The 21,432-nt window shown below is 36.1% G+C and overlaps 3 protein-coding genes across 12 annotated transcripts; 2 read left to right on the top strand and 1 right to left on the bottom strand.

The window, feature by feature from the left end:
* The first annotated feature begins 8,628 nt into the window (after positions 1-8,628).
* Positions 8,629-11,999, top strand: LOC133743977 (nuclear pore complex protein NUP98A-like). 5 transcript variants are annotated; one of them, XM_062172074.1, is made up of 7 exons: positions 8,629-8,702; positions 8,961-9,055; positions 9,357-10,061; positions 10,214-10,429; positions 10,529-10,860; positions 11,014-11,095; positions 11,730-11,999. In XM_062172074.1, exons 2-7 carry the CDS (start codon positions 9,031-9,033, stop codon positions 11,747-11,749), a joined length of 1,380 nt encoding a protein of 459 aa, XP_062028058.1. In that variant the 5' UTR covers positions 8,629-8,702; positions 8,961-9,030; the 3' UTR covers positions 11,750-11,999. The 5 variants fall into 5 exon arrangements, with proteins under 5 accessions (XP_062028058.1, XP_062028056.1, XP_062028060.1 ...); XM_062172072.1 differs by having other exon boundaries at positions 11,727-11,999; XM_062172073.1 differs by having other exon boundaries at positions 8,632-8,702; positions 8,979-9,055; positions 11,727-11,999.
* A 712-nt stretch (positions 12,000-12,711) lies between these two features.
* Positions 12,712-16,809, top strand: LOC133743976 (serpin-ZX-like). 6 transcript variants are annotated; one of them, XM_062172068.1, is made up of 8 exons: positions 12,712-12,938; positions 13,050-13,113; positions 13,346-13,424; positions 13,693-13,821; positions 14,117-14,421; positions 14,649-14,739; positions 14,841-14,901; positions 15,308-16,809. In XM_062172068.1, the coding sequence occupies exons 4-8, from the start codon at positions 13,794-13,796 to the stop codon at positions 16,593-16,595; spliced, it is 1,773 nt and encodes a 590-aa protein (XP_062028052.1). In that variant the 5' UTR covers positions 12,712-12,938; positions 13,050-13,113; positions 13,346-13,424; positions 13,693-13,793; the 3' UTR covers positions 16,596-16,809. The 6 variants fall into 6 exon arrangements, with proteins under 6 accessions (XP_062028052.1, XP_062028054.1, XP_062028051.1 ...); XM_062172070.1 differs by lacking the exon at positions 13,346-13,424; XM_062172067.1 differs by having other exon boundaries at positions 12,712-13,113.
* A 586-nt stretch (positions 16,810-17,395) lies between these two features.
* LOC133744998 (uncharacterized) lies at positions 17,396-18,085 on the bottom strand. Its single transcript, XM_062173008.1, has one exon. The coding sequence runs from the start codon at positions 18,083-18,085 to the stop codon at positions 17,396-17,398; it is 690 nt and encodes a 229-aa protein (XP_062028992.1).
* Positions 18,086-21,432: the final 3,347 nt, after the last annotated feature.

The raw sequence follows: 21,432 nt of genomic DNA, 5'->3' as shown, positions 1-21,432 counted from the left end.
TTTCTTAATGTATATGGTAGTTTATCAGGAAATGGGAATCATTTGCAAGGCTCATATACAATTTATGAAACCCCATTTGATACTTTTTTTTTACACTTAAATACCAGGTGATGTTCTTGAACTTGCTCCTGCTTTTTACTCTTTAGAGTCAACAATTTTACTGTATGTAACTTATCATAGGCTCTTAGGCATCTTTTTAGTGGTGGTGTAGGGAGATAAATATATACTCTGACCTCTGCTATTGTACCATGCATGGCATCTAATACTTCCTCTTAGAAAACAGAATGAAACATCAAATGTGTGGTCTAGAACAACTTGTCAAATCTTACGCTATATCAAAGAAAAAGATGAAAAGAGGAGGAACATAATGTTTAACACAAGGGCTTATGCATAATTTAATTATAAGTCAACTGAGCATAAAATTAATGGATTAATTAGCATGTATTCTCATTTTTAAACCACGAATGGCTCATTGGTTGACATGGGATCCTAATTCAAATATGAAAATTAGGAAATGATGGGAAGTTGTCGACCTCGTCGGGTGTTGGTTAGTGCATGTTTATATATGTTGCTTTACTCTGTTCTCTACTTACCTCAAAGGCCATGATAGTAGCTGGACTTGTTCTATAGGGATTATCAAGAACTGAATTACCAAGAATCATTTTGCTTAGCCCCTCAGTTATTCTCATTTTAACGTCTTCTGCTAGTGTTTGTTATTTATGGTGTCAACTCCTTCATGATTTATAGCTTTTATGGATACAGAAATGAGGAACAGACAGAAGATGATAGAAACTACTCAAGCTTTCTGTCATGCATAGTTAAGGCATGATTAATGAATAGGAGATGTGATTAGTCTTCTTTTTATCCTTTTTATAGTAATTAGTGATGTTAGTGATAGAAGAAGAATGGAAACTCGACACCTTGTAATGATAAATGCTTTTAAGCACTATACACAAGCAATGATCCGCAATATCTGTCCTTAATTTCACTGTTTTGCATGTGATTAGTCTTCTTTTCAATCTTTTTTTCTCATAATTAGCAATGTTAGTGATAGAAGGAGAATTGGAACTCGAAACCTCTTGGAATGATAAATACTTTTAAGCACCATACGTAAGCAACGATCCGCAATATCTGTCATTTCCTTAACCTAGCTGTTTTGCTTTTTAAGTTCTTCTCATCGTTTTTTCAATCAAATTAAGAATCATGGATATTTAGTACCAAATTAAATCACGAATATATGTACATCTCATATGAGTAGTTTCTGGGATGACCAGGACCATCAAACAATGCTTTTGTTGGGTGACTACGACCACTCCTTTGGTTATTGGGACACCTTGCATGTCCATTCGACCTTTTATTCAATCGAAGCCAAGCTAACGGATCATGACTAAGCTCTTTAACTCATAGTAGGATTGATCCTTTTAGATAGGCACTAGTTCCTTGATAAGATGGTTTTTGAGTTGATTAGAAATAGGCATGAGCCATGTACCAAAAAAAAAACAGAAATAGGCATGAGCCTAAGCTCAACAAGATCATCTATTGCCATATCTCGAAATCTATTTTTCTAAAGGAGTTAATGTATATCCACTCTTTGGTGGAGATATTTGCCTACCTAAGGAGGCATGCACCATTTTTTATGACATTTCGAAACTGAGTGTCAATTACTTACACGTGTATCTTTCTTTATTTTTATTTTAGCAGGGTCCTTCTAGTGAGGGATCTCATTTTTTTGGCCATTTTAATAGATCGCTCATTAACCTAACTTTTCGATCACATATTCACATTTTAACCATTCAGTTTTTAGGTATATATGAGTAGATTATCTCTGTAAATTTTCAGACAAATTAATAATCATTAAGGCATTCAGGTTCAGGTTGGACAGATTCGGTTCGTCCATTGATTTAATCTAGTTCGATACCTTAACGATTATCAATTTGGCTGAAAATTTGCAGAAATGATTTATACATTAAGACCTAAAAACTGAACGGTCAAGATGGCGAATCGAAAAGTGGGTCCCACAAAAGATCCCTTAAAATGGCCAAAAAAGGAGATCCTTTAGTGGAAGGACCCCCATTATTTTAGCTAGTATGATTACATCAGAAGATATTTTTAATTTGCACTAAAAATATTAGTGAGTCACAACTTAAGTACTAACACTTTACATTAGGTTTACTAAGTTACAACAAAATCCGGATTCTTTGCATTAAAATACCTACCCTAGCTCTATACATGTAAAGAAAACATAAAATTTGGAGCGGAAGAAAGAGAGATAAGCCATTCTCATATTCTAGTCCAATAAAGCTTTTAGTTGCATTTTGGAGTTAAAAAGTTTATCGAGCTTACTCCAAGCTCAATAATTGGAGCAATGATATTTTCAAAAGAAAACTCCGTACGTACGTTGTTGGCGACGAAAAATTTCGTAGAGGATTTTGACTCACCAATGAATGCGGACTGGAGCGGGAGCTGACCAGGATTGATCGAAAAACTTCCTTTGAGCATTGACTCGGAGTTTGACCGTCGGCTCGAGGAGGAGGGGGGTACCTGCAGAAAACTCTCCAATGCCTAAGTCAGTATGTTTCTTAGTAGTGGAGTAGAAAGAGTTGGAATGAGATGGTTTAACTTGACGTCGGGCCGCCTTTATATAGGCGATGACTTACTTGGAGGACAAGCCGCCATTACTCCGCTTTTATGGTCGCATTTACTTTCACACTTATGATGATAATCATTGCTGCATTGACGACAGTTAATCATGACTCATTTATGACAGTCATTTATCACACATTCATAACTGTAATCATTGCGTGTAGTTATTATCGTAATAATCGCCGCATTCATGATTGAAATTTAACGTCATACTAACTACGAAGTTAATCGCCTAAATTGCGGGCCTAGCAAAAGTTGACCACTCCCACATACGCTTGGCATTGAGAACAACTCCACCATGCCTTTGGGACTAATCCAAGTGGTAAAGGAGGGCAGAACAACGAGTTAGCTATAACTAAGATAAGTCGGAGGCTTGATATTCTTTAGGAATAAAAAATATGAAGCTTAATTGAAAATCAATAGTTAGATACTTAGATCATTGATATTTCCTAAAGGAAACTCCCTATTCTTGGTATTGAGAATGACTCCCATGATGCTTTTGCGACTAATGCAAGTGGTAAAGGTGAATGAAGGAGTGAGTTAGCTGGAATTAAGATATGTTAGAGGTTCGATGTTCTCTAAGACTAAAGAATAAAAATCATCATAAATAATTCTTACTTGTCGGGTTACCCTTGCTTATTTTCAACAATCTTAAAACACTTTGTTGTGAAACTAGCTTTTCATATTTATTCAACAATATTCTGTTACCATCAATTCATAGCAATTCAAATACTTTATATGATGACTCATTTTGATGAACTTTATATTGATTATGGTTTCTTCTTTAAACCACCACAGATGATCGAGTTGGTAAGAGCCTCCAGGTGTGGAACTCCCATACCCGGGTTCGAATCCCTCCGACGCTTATTGGAGTTAAATCCCAATATATTCTTGGTGGTCAGGGGGGAGGAAGCGTTCTGACAAGATCCCCCTAGGAAGCCTTTGAGGGCACCGTGTGATTGAACAATAATAATAAAAAAAAAAAGTAAGATCATTAAAATGGTTTCTTCTTTAGTTTTTTTTTTTTTTTTTTGAAAAGGTTGCCTAGCTTTTTCTAAACTTAGCAGTTGTTAATCGAAACATAATAAATTAGCAGTCTATCACGACCGAAACCCACAACTTACTTGCTCAACTATGCATTCTCGTCCATAACATTGAAGTGATCTTAAATTCCAAATATTGAAAACAACAATTCACCCAATAGAATAAACCAAAACAATAAAACCCAAGCAAATTGCTTTCAATCAAATTTGACTTTTTGAAATTTCTTAAATTTACCCTAATAATTTTACCTTTGACCTCTTACCTTTTATCGATCGACGACAAGAAGTCACCGACTTGCTTTCTATGCACGCTAAGACCTAGGGACTCCTTCTGGGCTAAACCAACTTGTTAATTTCACTCTTAAGCTCACTTAAACCTCCACATATAAATCTCATTACCTACGTCACTCATCTTTCACTAGCCAAACTCTCTTCCATCTCTCATTTCTTCTCCGATCAAATCCGGTTTCAACCTCCGGAGCTCCTATCGCCGGCAGTACCAGCCTTCTTCGAATCCCTATTCTCTCCAACAGTTTTAGGAACACTCAGAAAACCCTAACACTCTCAATTGTGCTCTATTAATTGCCATTAATCTCCGATAAATTGAAGAATGATGAACCTAATGTATTGCTCTAAACTATTTCTCATCATCTAGTACTGCGGTATAGCAATCCGTTCTGAGTTTGAAATTGTTCGTTGTTTTTGTTACGTTTCAATTTGCGTTGCAATGTGTGTTGAATTTGCGCTTTGTTTTGGTTTCAGGCTGGGATTGACGAGCTGCAAAATGGTAAGAAATCATGTCTGGTTCTACAGCTACTAACCGTAAGCTTTTTTGATCAAAGAAGAACTTCATTAATAATGAACTGCTTACAACGAGTTTTAGGCGACATCTCTGAATCAGAAATGGCCTCTAGACTTCACACTGGAACTCTATACTGACTGACTCTAAACTTGCACTACAACTATATGACAAAGACAAAAGCGCAGGAGCAGTAAACTTGACACTGGTTCTACGTACAGCCACTAACCGTAAGCTTGCCCATCTCTCTTTTATTTTTATTTTTTATTTTGTGTAAAATGATTCTTGAGTAAGAGAAATTGTTCTATCAATTTTGCAGATGTATATGAGGATATACATTTTTTTTGTAACATGATCAGGACCTCCATTTACTGATAAATTGTCTGTGGCGATGGTTATTTTCATCTGGTGTTTTGTTTACATCGGATTTGTTTCGTTGTGGGATAATTGTTCTAGGTAATTTCTTTTTTCTTTTTCACTATGAAAAACAATTTAATTTGTGGAATATTGCTTACCACCTTTTGGGCACTCATATAGGAGCCCATTTGTTTCCCAATATGTCTCTAGGCAGGCCAGGAACATAAGTACCAATCCTTTTGCTCCCATGGCCTTTGGTAGTACAACCCAATGGAGCTCACATTCGGAGCTAGGCGTTTATTCAGTGATTCCTTCCTCGGCAACCTTCAGTGCTTCATCCTCACCGGCTCTTGGAAGTACAATGCCTGCTTATGGTTTAGGAGCCTCTTATAATCCTGCTTTCAATTGTTTATGGACACCATTTGTTGTGGTAAGCCTGTGAATTGTTATGATTTTCTCCAATCTTCCCACCACCCTAAAACTTTTACATATCATATTCGAAAAGATGCTTGTTAGAAATCGTTAACAATATTTCTTCTTAATCTCCATGGATTTGTATGGAATTTTCTAGTACAATCACTACAATATACGGGATTATTGAGCTTTGCTTGCATATATTGTCTCCCTTTCAAGTCTGTTGAGTTTCTTTTCGTTTTCCAAAAGTTGATCCATATATAAATGTGACATGCACAAGTTAGTGCTCAATTTAAAACCCTATCAATGTAGTAAGAATAAGTAGAGATCGTTCTCAACTAGGGATTAGGGACCTTATTAATTCCTGAAAAATAAAACGTTAGACCAACAAAACTATATATTATAAACATATTCACATTATTTACGATTTACACATAGAATGGGCTTTTAGGATTTTTATTTTCTAAATTAACAACTAATTATATACATGTGACACATCAAAACACAGAATCAAGTACAGAATTATGAATGGAACGATTTTTTGATAGAATTAACTACTATATATTAACACGTTGACAAGGTTTCAAATATCAAATCACGAATCAAAATATGTCATAGCATAGAATCAATCAAGAACAAAGATGAACGCATACAAAGTTCTTTTAACTTCCCTTAATTAAATTAACTAGATGAACGCACCATAGTTAACCCTATTAAGCATGCAATTACTAGTGGTAGATAATCACTAACAAAAACACTTTTAACGCATAAAGCACAATGGAAGTTTGATCAATTCAAGTCAAGAACACAAGTTAGAACGCTAATCAAGCATGCAAGACTCATTGTTAATTTACCTAAGTAATTTTAGGTTTTTCACTTTAATTATCAAAGTCTAGAACGTTAGCACCTTAATATGGATTCAATTACATGTTTATCAACCTAAGTATGCATCCAAAGATTAATTAACATATAAAAGATGGGATTGAAGCTCGAAATTAACAATCATGCAATAACATATAGAAATCGCAATTTTTAATTTAAAAACCTAAAACATGCTTCATAGTATTCGAAAACTACATATCTAAAATCAACCACATAAGAAATCGCAAAACACAAAACCAAAACAGAAAACAAAATCACAAATTGATAGAAATTCGAAATTGTTTTACATTCAAAAACCGAAAACATAAAAAGGTGTTCATGGTTACACTTTTTGATCTTCAAGGACGCAAGAAGCTTCAAAAGGTGGTGGAATGGATGAGGATCACGGCAATGATGTTTGAATGGAGAGGAGATTGCTCACGGCCTTGAACTTTGGTTGCTTGGATGGTTGCCGAAACTTTGAGGAGAAGGGGAAGTGTTTGTGGCTTTTGATTATGAACTTTGTGGTGTGTAGAATGACTTCACAAACCTTCTATATATATTGCACGACAAGGACTAGGGTATCAAGGTTGAAATCTACTTGTGGCATCATCCGACTAATGAAAATATTCCATGAGAATTGGAGAGCAAGTAACCTTTCTTTTGCCGAAATCCTCCTTGTACCTAGACCATATTTCGGCCTCCAAGTATGTAGAATGGAATCAGGAATCCGAATTCAATATTTATTCCTTTATTTTCTTCTCCAAAATTCCATAGAAATCCAAAAACTATCCCAAATTGGTCTTTGCCGAAATTCCTTGAATATTTTCCTTTAATTGTCACGACAAAAAGCAATATAAATGGGCCATGGGCTCCTCAAGACGTCATAGATGGTTCTAGAGACTCATGTGCAAGTCACATGCTTCAATCTTCGAGCCAGGCTTCTCAAAATCCAATTAAAAAGTCCACTTCAAATGTGACGCCATTTTGCTTCTTCTAGAACATTCTTGAACAATCTTGAGTCATCTTCAAGACACAACATCTCCTAGTCTCACCAGGTCTCCTAGCAGCATCAGGACTCCTAGTGTCATCAGGTTTTCTAGTCCAACTGGGACTCTGTCATTTCTTCATTTCCGAACATCAATTTTCCTAGCTCATTCCTAGTTGAGTTAGGATTCCTACTTCAACTGGGATTTCTTTTCCTGGTAGAACTGAGAAAACTTCATTTCTCCATTTTTTCTCATTTCTGCGCTCTTTACTCCTTGCCTTCCATTTCCAGACTCAAAACTACCTAAAAACACAAAAGAAGTTAGAAATGATAATATTAAGGAAATAACTAAGCAAAATGTAGAGAGAAATACACTAAAAATATAGTCGAAATTAGTCTCAACAAAATATATCTTGGTTTCTGTATGAATCTAACACTGTCGATTTTGTATTTTCTAGCTGATTTCTGGAATTATGGAACTATGAAAAATTGTGCTATTTCACATTATATCAACAATTGGGAGACGTCTAAACAATTGCAGAGCTTCACTTCCTAATAATATATTGGCATTAAAATGAGTCAAACTTATGACCAATTCGTCCTAGATCGATGAATTGTTTGGAAAACTTCCCATATAACTTTCTAAAATCTCAATAATGACATCATATTAGTCGTTGTTTTTTTTTTTTATCAGATAAACAACTCAAATGCTACAACTAGTATTTCGTGAGTCGAACTCACAACCTCCCAATTTCAAAGGGGAGACTATGCCACTAGACCAAATGGTATTGGGCTACTAGTCGTTGTTCCTACGTACTCATCCACAATTCTGGCTTTTTTTTTTTTTTTTTGTTTCTTTCTATCTTCCGATAAACATGGAAGTGGCTTATGATCAAATGACGAGATCGAGCAAAGATGATATATATTTAAAGTGAAATTCAGTAGAGATGATATATCGATAAAGTGAAATCCAATCCCTTTTATCCAATAATAAATTTTCAATTATCAAATAAAAGAATCACCATTATTTAAGATGATAACCGAGTTTTATTTATATTGCACCGAACCCGAAAAACTACCCTGAATGAATGATACACAAATGGATTTAAGCTCTGGCACATATTGGCGGAAAATTCTTCTACGCATCGGCGGTGCAAGTGAACCACCATATTCAATAGATCTCGATCAGCCGTTGATATTTATATATAACATTTCTTTTAATAATCAAAAGATGTACTTGATGTTATTTACTCATCCATTCTTGTTAGATGCAAGTGCACGTTAGTTTAACACGTACGTTTATCCGCTAATTTGTGTTCAAATAATTTTTTTATGAAAGTGAAGGGTTTCAATCCGTTAATAATGAAAGTAGGCAACAAAAATAAGGATTAAAAAAAAAGGAGAAAGAAAAGGAAAAAAGAAAAAAAAGACCGACACGAATTAGGGACTGCAAATTGACGCTGAGTTCCCGCGGTTTGTGCTTAGTTTCGACGCAACACACACATACACGTATATATACACTTCCTACTTCAGGTCGATGGCCACTACTTCTTCTCTCTACTTTCATCCACGTACTCTCCCCTTCTCGCAATTTCAGGTATTTTCGAAACCCTAATACATTTTCTCTTTTCTGTTCATCACATTCATAATTGCCTTTTAAATCCTGTAATTCAACTCATATTTCCGCGATCTGCACCCAAATCCTGAACCTATGTAACTGCATTGACCATATTGTCTTAATTATTGTATGATTTTTTTGGTTCCAATTGCTGATCATAGTTCCGAAATCAAAATGCATTGTCAAATTCAATTCATGTTCATCTAATTTAATTTGTTTCATTTTTGTCAAATTCAGGTTGTGTATTTGTTTCAGGTCGATTTCGATACGCTATCACCCGTTTTGAGCTACACACTCACAATAAAGGATGCCTTCGTTCGGCTTCTATAACTGTAAGCTTTTACATGCATTGTCATGAATCTCATTTCTATTCCTTTTACTAATGGTTATTGGTGACAGTTGTTTTAAGGCATTGTCTTGTTGGATTCGCTTTCCGGTACTATGAGATTGCATTGTGGTGATTTTGTTTTAAGATTATAAGGATTGATCAAGACCTGTATGCGTTTTATTTGTTTGTGTTACAAGAAGAATATGTCCTGAATTCCTTTCAAAAAAAAAAAAAAAAAAGGAATATGTCCTGAATTTAGCCTAGATACTTGTTTTGAACTCATGGCTCTCTCTCTCATGCAACAGCTTTTGATGCTCCAAAGCCGGTTTTTGAAACCAAAACAGGCTCTGGATGGAGTCCTTTTGGCACTACCACAACCCCGGCTTTCGGCACTACCAGTTGCCCGGCTTTTGCCACTAGTAACCCAGCTTTTGACTTTACCACCGTTTTTGGCGCCCCGGTTTTCAACACTGCTAGCACTCCAGGTTTTGGCACTAATTGTACCACCACTTTGGCCACTACAGGTACCCTGGCTTTTGGCACTACTAGTACCCCAACTATTGGCACCACGATCACCATAACCCCTGGTGTAGGCACTTCTACTGCTTCAACTGGTGGCACTAATTCCATCGCCATAACCTCTAGTGTTGGTACTGCTAGTACTCCAACTGTTGGCAATAGTATCACCATAGCCCCATCTGTTGGCGCTACTGTCACCATAGCCCCAGCTTCGGGTACTAGTATCACCATAACCCAAGCTGCGGGAACTACTATCACCATAACCAGCAACCCAACTTATGGTGCTACAAGCACCCCAGGCATTGGTGGTGCAAGTACTCCATCCTTTTGCTTTCCAACATCCACTGCTCCTACAAGTGCCCCAGGCTTTTTTACTAATTCTTTTAGCTTTCCAACATCCACTACTTCTACTTTTGCGCAATCAACTTGCACCTCTTGCAGCAGCCAAGTTGGTGCTTCATCTCCTTTTGGACCGCGGAGATCTCCATTTGGTGAGTATTTTTTTTTAAGAATATGAGTGATTTACATTGACACAAGCAAAAAGAACTGGACTACTTCTAAGTATACGAGTGGTTTAAGTAGTACTACTGTTTTGGAGGTCAGAGTAATACCTCATTGTGTTATACCTTTATATATGTTGTAGGAGCTCAGTTGACACCAATAGTTGGGAACAATGCCTCTAGGCAGTCAGCTTTTAGGGGCCACCAGGGGCAGGGAAGTAGAGTGGTTCCTTACACAGCATCTGTTGAAATAGATAGTAATGGTGCTGGTCGTATGAAGTCAATATCAGCAATGCCAATTCATGAGCATAAATGTCACGAGGAACTGAGATGGGAAGATTATCAATTGGGGGATAAAGGTATATTTTCTCAGCTTGAACTCTTCAACATTTGCCTTAACTTTGTCAGCAATGGTGACATTTGCTAAGTTCTGTATATTTTTTAAAATCAAATTTCAGGTGGAGTGGTTCCTCCTGGTGGGAGTGGCTTCAGCTGCCAGTTTACCACACAGCCATTTCTTCAGAAAGAAAAACCCACTTCCTTTGGGCCGTATGGAAGTCCATGTGCTCACACATCCTCAAGTACTTCTAATATCTCAACTTCATCTCCATTTGGTCAACCATCTTCAAGTCCATTTGGTCAACCATCTTCAAATCCATTTGGTCGAACATCTTCAAGTCCATTTGCTCGACCATCTTCAAGTCCATTTGCTCAAACCCTCAGTTCATCAATTTCGGGGAATTCCAATCTTTTTACACCTTCATCAATTGGGCAAACTTCATCTCCACACGTAAATATTTTGTGTTTATGATCAAACATTAGTATTACATAATTAAGGCCTTAAACTTCAGTTATTTTACGTTTCTTTTAAAATGCTATCTCCACCTAGAAACCTGATTATATATAATTATATATGACACCAAGTGTTTTCTTGTGCGCGCAGCCCTCTTGGTGCATGCCTTCCCAAGTGTCTCAGCCGGTTCAGACTGGTACTCCTCTCTTCAACAGAAATCAAACAAACACAGGTAACTTCATTGGTATATATCTTCATCGATGTAGTGGTTTGTTTATCAGTTGATGTTGCTGACTTTATTAATTGGTGGTGTTTACTGTTTAGGCTGGTGGCTTTGATCATTCTCCAGTCTTTTTCCAAATAACTCTGGACAATTATATGTCATATTGTCCTGTCACTAATGACTTTTTTGTGCATATCATATTTACTATTATTGTATTTCGTTTCGCTATGTAATGTGCATATCATAGTTCCAGTGAATTTTTGGGATGAAGCACATCTCACTTGAAATGGAATGTCTTGGTATTTAATCAGTCGCTCAGTTTCATCTTAAAGGGGATATTTATAAGATTTGTTAAGCTTAGTGGACAGAAGCTACTTTTAGAGTTTTGATTTGTTAAGCTTAGTGGATATAAACCTTTTAGTTTCTACAAAATGTTATTTCCTCAATCTCTTGAATCCTTTGATAAACCTATTTGATTGGTCAAGGATTGTTATTACTACATTGCTAATTAGCACCTTCTGTTTGCTGATCTTCACTCTATGCTAAACAGGTGAAATGTTAATCGGTATTTGGTACTATGTTTCATATTCGGATGTAAATTATGTGCTCACACCTTTCTGCTTGTTCTTGTGTTTTGCAGCAGGTTCCTTGTCTATCTACTAGACTGTGATCATAGAGGTACCATTTTGTTGAAGTCTCAGGCCAAAGTAGCAGATGTCGTGTGTTGACTTCTAGGAAGGAAGAAGTATTGCGTTATTGTCGATGTCCTAAATAAAGCATATTAGGTGTTTTTAGTTCAGATGTGAAAGGATCAAGTGCTTAACATCCCAAAAAACAGTCTTTCATGGGTTATGTAGAATTTTGAGTACATTACTTTTAGAGATGAATCAGATGATGGTAAAAATTTGAGCTTCGTTTCGTTTTTAATATTTCAGGCATCAATGAATGAGTAGCAGATGTGTTCAGGCTAACAATATTGAAACATGAAATTAAGTATCAGTATAGCTTTTGGGTTAACTCTATATACTGTTTACTAAATACACACACACACACACACAGCTCAAAATTTACCCCAAAAAAGGGTAAATATTGAGCTGGTTTGGTGGGGTAAATTTACCCTAAAAAATATATATATACGTAGCTCAAAATATACGTAGCATTAATCATGAGTATGGTTTGGTGGTTTTCGACCTTCCTCCTATTCATGCTGCCAGTGCTTTTCTTAAAGACTTTGAGGAAACTATTAGAATTAGAAGATCCTCTGCTAGGCCTAATGTTAGGCTTAGTTTGTTTTGCTTTGCTCTTTTGCTGTGCCTTTTTAGGCTCCCTTGTAAAAAATAAAAATAAAAGAGTTTACCCCAAAAAGAATAAGCTGCCGCTCCGCCATAACCCAAGCACAAAACAGTAAATGAATCCGGGTCGGGCGTAAATCATTTTCATCAGGCACGACATAATATCACGAAATTACCTAAACTAATGGGCCAAAATTCATATATGAAGCAAGAATGGGCCAAACTTAAATTGCCCGGCCCGTATACTTTGAATTCCCGCGCCTCCGGGCGTAGTTTTCACGCCAACCAAACTCCCCTATATATAGGATCTTCCTCTTTCTCTCGTCGGCTCTCTGCAACTTTCGGGTACCTCCGGAACCCTAATCATCTTCTTTGCTTCTGCTTTATCAGACATAGTTGCATTTACTGTTAGTATATAATGTTTCAGACTTTCAGTACTATCCTTCGCCTAGTCTCGTTAATTCAACCTCTGTATTAGCGATTCGGTTCACTATTTCGTTGCTAGTAATCGCAATGTGACCTTGATCGGTTTCGACTTTAGTGGCTTACTGTTCTGTAGTGTGTGTATTGCTCGGTCATTTCATCTTTCCGGCTATGTATTCCTAATTGTTAAACTCAATTTGTGTTGCATCTAATTTTTGGTTGATTCTGTGTTCTATTGTTTGTTTCAGTTTTATATCGAAGGGCTATCACTGGTTTTGTGCTGCGGAATGGAAAGGATGCTTGTTCCTAACTGTAAGTTTTCTCCATTTCTCTATCTGTTTCCGGTTTAGGTATCTAGTCGTGTTTTGTTGCCTCTATTTTCAGTTTATTCCATATATGAATAGTTGTTCATTCTGGTGTTGTATTTTCCAGATTGTACTTTTCGCATTTTCTTTCTTCTTTTTCTGGTTGCAAAATGCTTTATCCGAAAAAATTTCGATAGTATACATTTTCTCTTCTTCCATCAAGTTTTCTTTGTTGCCAGGCAACTGTTTTGTATGTTTTTCAGGTTCCTAATTGTTTGTGGCAGACTGGCAGCTCTTTGATTAGGCCTTTTTGGAAGAGTACGTTGGACTTACATTAATCACATTATGACTTTAACAATTGTATATTTGTATATGATTATTGTTGAATGAAATAACCGGGATTGCATAGATGATTCTATCCCTGGAACAATAAGGAATTTGTATCTGAAATCCATATTGTATGGGGAAACTTAATGTGCTTGTAATCAAGTAGTAATGTATATTGATACAGGATTTATATGTAGAGGACCTAATTGATTTAGGAAAACTGTTATGGGAAGTTCCTGATATCATCCTCTATATATAGGTTCAGGTCCCTGCACTCTCTACACACAAGTATTAAGATCTCAGCCCCATAAAGAGAAGACTTGAATCTAGAGCAGTTGCAGAAGACCGGACCAGTTCATCATGGCACTCAATTCATTCTCAGCTTCAGGTATGTCTTCTGTCTTTCCAACTTGTTCTGGCATGCCTTAAGCTAATGTGTACGTTTATTATGTGATTGTCTTTATATAGTTGAGTAATCCTTCAGTTTAAGATTACACTTTTGTATGGATTTTGTTTTGGAATTATCCTTTTTGGTTTTTTGAACTTGGTGGTGGATCGGTCAATTTTAAAGATGCATATAGGACATGTAACTGGTCATACGCATTTAATTTGTTCTACTTCAAGATGAACATGAACTGAATTTAGGCAACTTGTATTGTCTGATGCGTTCCCTCTCTTTGCAGCAGGTTATAGTAGTTTTCACATTCCTGTTAATCCACAGTCTGATACAGAATCCAGTACTACTATCACCATAAGTGAACCATCATCGAGCAATGGTAGATCAAGTCAGCCTGGTTTTGGCACTACTAGTAGCCCAACATTGGGCACTATCACCATAAACCCAAGTTCTGGCACTAGCATCACCATAACGCCAACTTCTGCAACTACTATCACCATAACCTCCAGTTCGGCCTCCACTACTGTCACCATAGCTCCAACTTCTGGCACTACCTCAACTTCTACATCTGGACACACTCCATTTCCATCTGTAAGTATCTTTCTTTTTCATAAAACACAAGCATTACGTCATTAAGGCCTTAAACTTTGTTTTGAAGTTTTTTACTATGCTATTCATGGTACTGGCCTGCCCTAAGCTTTCTTTTTGGCAACCCTGCTGTCTTCACCTAGAAGGCTAGAAACCTGATACTTGATTATAAAGTTATATACTAGTGATATATGTTAATTTTTGTCCCTAATATCTCTTCCTATGTGTAGCCCTTCGCTGTGCCTTCCCAAGTGTCTCAGCCATTTGAGACTAGTACTTCTACCTTCAACAGAATTAACAATTTTGATCAAACAGAGCCAGGTAGCATTATGTTTTTAGTATGTTTATGTTCCTTCAGGCATTGAATTGTTGGTCAATTCATGGTGCTGACTTTACTTATTGGTTGTGCTTTTTCTTTGTAGGCAACAGAGGTGGCTTTGGCCCTTCATTATTTAAAAGATCGCAGAATAGCTCCGGAATATGGTATGTCATATTTCTTGTTAATATTACTGTTGTTCTAATTGGGTCCGAACTTTGCAGAAACAAAGGTGCTTTCAAGTTACATAATTAATTAGCAAATCTCATCTGATGTAGAAAGTCATCATAATTCCTTCATTTTCATGTCCATGTAAAAAAGGATTTCTATTTTAGGGATAATAAAATTTTATTTTGTCGATTCTATTGGTGTTTAATAACCAGAAATCCCAATTCTAGAAATTTATTAGTTACATCGGTGTACACAGTATAATATTAAATGTTGACATATATTTTGCTAGTACATAATGTATAGAGTTGTCCTCTGTTTTATTAATTTTTTTTTTCCATTGGGAATTTCCAAATTAACCTTTGGATTGAAGAAACAAGTATGATATCATGTTCTCTTTCACAGGTTTGGTAGTGCATGCCCTGCTACAAATCCGTTTGGAATGCTCCCTGAAAGGCCTCCTCAGCTTTCATTTGGTCATTCTGCTCCTTCACCATCAGTTCAAGACGGAATTTTGGGATCTTTGACAGCTACGATGGAAGAATCCATTGAAAACCAAACTGATGTCGCACTGAGAATCACAAAAAAGCTGCTTTTGACTAAAGGCAAGGACAAGAACATGGTCTACTCTCCTCTGTCCATCCATGTGGTTCTTAGCCTGATAGCAGCTGGGTCGAAAAAGGGCTATCCCCAGGACGAGATGCTCAAATTTCTCAAAGCCAAATCCACCGAGCAGCTCAACGATCTTGCCTTGAAGCTCATTCCCCTGGTCTTTGCTGATGGATCCCCAAGTGGCGGTCCTTGCTTGTCATTAGCCAATGGTGTTTGGGTTGAAATGTCTCTCCCTGTCATGGCTTCCTTCAAACAGGTAGTGGAGAATGCGTACAAGGCAGTTCTAAAGCAAGTGGATTTCATGACCAAATCTGAGGAAGCACGATGCGAAGTAAACTCATGGGCGGAGAAGGAGACCAGAGGCCTCATTAAAGATCTTCTTCCACCTGGAACAGTTGACAGCACCACAAGGATCATTCTTGCAAATGCCTTATACTTCAAAGGAGCTTGGGATCAGAAGTTTAATGAAACAAGAACAAAGATGTTTGATTTCCACCTTCTCAGTGGGAGGTCAGTTAAGGCACCCTTCATGACCAGTTGGAAGGACCAATTTATAAGTGTCTTTGACGGTTTCAAAGTCTTAAAGCTTCCTTACAAACAAGGTGAAGATCACAATCGGCGCTTCTCCATGTATGTGTTTCTTCCAAATGCAAGTAATGGGCTGCCATCTCTGGTTGAGAGAGTTTGTTCAGAGGCTGGGTTTTTAGGTCGCTATCTTCCTTGGACAAAAGTTGAAGTTAATAAATTTTTAATCCCAAAGTTTAAGATCACTTTTGGCTTTGAAGCTTGTCAATTTCTGGAAACTTTAGGTCTGAAGTTGCCATATTTGTCAGAGACTGTTGTTGGTGATGAACCAGTTGTTGAATTGATGATACATAAGTCCTTCATTGAAGTTAATGAAGAAGGCACAGAAGCTGCCGCTGCGACTGCTGCTGTTGGGTTTGGTTATTGCTCTGCTTCTCGTCCGGTGATTGAGAAGATAGACTTTGTGGCAGATCACCCATTCCTTTTTCTGATCCGAGAAGAAGCAACTGGAGCTGTGATGTTCATCGGGCATGTCCTCAATCCCGTTGCAGACTGATCTTACATCTACTAGCTAGCCAAGTCCTCTTAGGCTATTAGGCTGTAAATGTTTCTACTTGGGTCATTTTTTTTATCAAGAACTATGTTTTGAAATGTCTCTAACAAATCAATATGAGGATATGGTATTAAAAAATCTCACTGATTGTATCTATAGGTTCCTGTTCTTTGAACAAAGCATGATCATGTGCCAATGAAGTTCTGCGCTTGATCGATTTCCTCTGTTCTTTTAGTTATTGGATTTTTTATTTTTTTGTTTTTATTAAGTAAAAGAAGAACAAGATAGACGGATGACACTTTTACGGCATCCAACGATTGCAATCCTTTATAATCAACAAAAACCTTCTTAATAAGAAAGATATTTTAGATCGCAAATGAGCAATTTGGACATATGACTTGTATCATATGAAGCACGAATGAACCAAATTCAAATGGCAGAGCCCATTGATTACAGGCCCATGGACCAAACTATATTCGCTTCCGTTATAATGAAATTGCTAAATTAAACTCTATACTCGTTACTCCTCATACTTTTGCATGAAAAACAGTTTAGTCCAAATTTTTTAAATTAAACAGTTTAGTCCTTATTCTTTCTAATTTTCACACAACAGGTCCTAAAATGACTATTATACCCCTCACTTTTTATTTCTCTCTATGTATGTATGTATATATATATACATTGTGTGTGTGTGTATTTATATATATATATATATATATATATATATATATATATATATATATGTATGTATAGATATAGATATATATTTTTGAATCAAATAATTATCTTTATTGAAAGAAGCCTTAAGTCGGCTGATTACAATCTGATTGTAAAACGTCCAGAATGCATTCTGGAACCTTATCAATCCAAACTGATGTATAGTTTTCATCAAAAGCTATGCTAGCTAGCCTATGAGCTACTGCATTACAAGTTCTAGGAGCAAAACAAATCTGCACTCCTAGGAAGGACGCCAGAGTCATCCTTATATCATCAATAATTGCAGAATAATCAATCAGATCGTACCTTTGGTTTCCTATGTCCAAAGTAGCTTCCAGGCAATCAGACTCTATCACCACAGATTGCACCTTCAAAGATTGTAACAGTTGCAAACCTTCTTTGATTGCTAGGAGCTCTACCTGTTTGGCACTATCCACATGTTGTACTGGCTGTGTAAATGCAGCTTTGAAACCACCATCCCCATCACGCAAGACTCCTCCTAGACCACCTTTCATTTGGTTTGGTAAGAAACTACCATCAACATTTAGTTTCCATCGCTTTTCTGGATCAGGCTTCCATGGTTTCTTTTGCATTTTAACTAGCTTGGCAGCAACATCATGTCGTGCCTTTCTAAACTCATCCAACCAAGAGAAGGAGCTGAACACAATATCAGTAGATGTTTGTGCACAACCATCCCAGAGTTTAGTGTTTCTGTTCTTCCACAATGCCCACAGTATCATAAGCAACTTCTCGAAAGTGTCTTGCTTTAGGTTCATAGCTTGCTCTAGCATCCACTCAATGAATTTTAGATGTGGCAACAGACTAGCTTGCAGATTGAAAGGAGGAGATGATAAGATTATTTGGGCTGTAGGACACTTACAAAAAATGTGCGCTCTATCCTCAAATCTTGCAGGACATAATAGGCAATCAGTGTCCCCCGTATAACCCTTCTGGAGTAATTTTTCTTTTGTAGGTAGAAGATTTTGGCATGCGCGCCAGATACAAATTTGTACATTTCCTGGAACATGTGCTCGCCAAATTCTTTTCCACAGAACATGATAAGGGTTTCCCTGAGAAGAGGATGTAAGCACATTTCCTAACACCTTCTCTCGTGCAATCCAATAAGCAGATTTAACAGAGAAGAAACCTTTGCGTTCAGGTCTCCAAATATATGCTGGTATGTATAGATATAGATATATATATACACACACTATATATATATATGTATGTATTATATATATATATATATATATATATAGAGATATATATATATATATATATATATAATACATACATATATATATATAGTGTGTGTATATATATATCTATATCTATACATACATATATATATATCTCTCTATATATATACACACATATACACACACACATATATATATATATATGTATATGTGTGTGTGTGTGTGGAGAGAGGCAGAAAAAATAAAAAGTGAGGGGTATAATAGTCATTTTATGACATGTTGTGTGAGAATTAGAAAGAATAGGGACTAAACTGTTTAATTTTAAAATTTTGGACTAAACTGTTTTTCATGCAAAAGTATGAGGAGTAACGAGTATTTAGTCCTTTATAAAAACAATATTTTAACGAAAAACAACCAAACACAAATCTCAAATAGAGGTACTGAAATGAATTGCCCCGAGAACTCCAATAACATGTCAAATAGAATTCGTTATTGTTTTTATTTTTTTCTGTGTCAAAATATTTTTAAAATTATAGATGTAAAATATATTAAATACTATTAATCCAAATATGAATTAAAAGACTATTTCACCCTTGATATTTTTCTCACAGGGCTGCCAGATGGCTGCCACATAAGCTTTTTTAACAGAATAGACAGAAGTACTAAAGGAGCTAATAGAGGGATAGTACAAGTATCAGTAGACTTCCTAAAAATTTGTAGGTACCAAAAATTGCATTTCGTGATAATTCAGGTACCATATGAGGATTTTACCCTTAAGAAATATTCTCTATCAATTTACTTGTGCTTACCAAAGATTATATATAATTATATGAGGATAATTCAGGTACTTCCGAAACCCTAATCTCTGATCCTCGCTTTACTTGTGCTTACCAAAGATTATATATAATTATCTCTATTACTGATATTCATCGCTTAATAGTTAAATTCAACTTGTACTTTATTAGCGTTTAATTTGCTCCCAATCTCATAGTAACACCTTAATCGTTTAGTTTCAGTGATTTATTATTGTATATAATTTGTGTATTGCTATGTGATTTTCGTCTTTTCAGCGAGATGTCTTGATGAGTATGCCCTAATTGACTCACCAGTGTTGCTTTGTTTGAGTTCAATTTACCCAAACAAGTTTGCAATGCATATTTACTCTTTAGTTTTTGTTCCGGAGAAATATTGCCAATTGCTTATCTTTGTTCGCTGACCTACAGAGGGCTCTATGTTCTCCGCTTCTTAGCTAAGCTCATGGTAAAACCGTAAAAGATAAAAAGTTCTTGCAACCCTACTATGTAGATGTTAAATTTGGCTAGAACATAAAAAGATATACATGTACATGTATTACATCTTCATCATAAGAAGCCGATGAATTTTGTACATAAAATTTCAATGTATGTAATCAACATCATTGCATCACATGTATAATATCCATCCCATGATGAGCTGATAGATGAAGAAGATGTCCAGTTTCAGGGTGTGTTTTACGGCGACAATGAGTTTAGACCAAAATAGACTCCGTCTGGCATTTGAGGTACACCAATAAGCAGGTGACAAGCAGTCGACTAATTACACTAGAACAAAAAAGATGTAAACCCTCAATTTTTTTCATCCTCCTCCTCCACACCTAACACGTAAGCTCGCAAGAACAACTGGGATCAAAGGCTTAAAACATTTTAATTTCTTCTAATATCCCAATAATTCTTTTCATGCAAATGAAACTGAATTAGAACAAAAATATTAAAATTATATAAAACACAAACTGCTAAAAGTTGAGTTTCAAAAAAAAAAAAACTGCTAAAAGTTTTTTCTTTAGTCATTATTGTTTTACATACCTCTCTTTAGATATAGCACAAGTCATAAATTTCTCATTGTTATCCACTCTCATGTAATCATATCAATGATATGTGTAAAATTAATTAAAACCAAATTTCTCATTGTTCTGCATTGTCATGTGACCATATTAGTGAGATATATATATATTATATATATATGTGACTTTTCAGTATTTCACTTTAAAATGAAGCAGTAGCAATTGCAATAACTTTAGTATGTTGTAGGTATGCAATGCTAGAGTACTCGAAGCAAAACACATGCTATAAACTGGAGTTAATAATAGGACCCAGCTGTTAACTTAATACTCCAGAAATCCTTCGTTCGAGTTAATGAAGAAGGCACAGAGGCAACTGCTGCTACTGCTGCTGTTGGTTGGAGTTTTTCGAGTGGTCCTCCTCTGGCATGGAGAAGATGGACTTTGTGGCAGATCATTCATTCCCTTTTCTGATCAGAGAAGAAGCAACTCGAGTAGTGGTGCATGTTGTCCTCAATCCAATTGCAATCTGATTTCTTATATCTCTTAGCTAGTCCTATTAGGTTATGTATATGTTCATACTTGGGTTGTTTTTGTATTCAAGAGATATCAAAAGATAAATCTCTAACAAATAGCTATTCAGGTTCTTGTTTTTTAAACAAATCACTATATGCCACAGAGGTTCTCCTTGATTGATTTCTTTAAACCTTGTTCTTAATTTTTGTTATATGGAATTAATCTATCTGAACTGTATATACACATTATTACGTGATGCTTACTATACTACATAGTTTTGTATAATCATAACATTCAAGAATTAAAAACCAATGTAGCAGAAAGATCATAAAAAGTTCTTGCAACCGAGGAATACTATGTATATGTCAAAACTTAACTAGAACATATACACGTACATTTGTTAAATGAGGATGATGCCGCTGTTAACATTTAACATCTAATTTTCTCTCTAATATTGCAACCCAGGAATACTCCAGTTGAGTTCCAATTAAAATCATCTGTTGGCGTTGCTTTGTTAATTTCAAGTTTCATCTGTCGTTTTTGTCAAGTTTTTGTTCTATATATGCTTGTTAAATGAGGATGATGCCTCTCT

This window comes from Rosa rugosa, chromosome 4, assembly GCF_958449725.1.
Source record: "Rosa rugosa chromosome 4, drRosRugo1.1, whole genome shotgun sequence".
Taxonomy (NCBI): domain Eukaryota; kingdom Viridiplantae; phylum Streptophyta; class Magnoliopsida; order Rosales; family Rosaceae; genus Rosa; species Rosa rugosa.
Note: the sequence above shows the minus strand (reverse complement) of the source record. Positions and strands in the feature narration are given on the sequence as shown.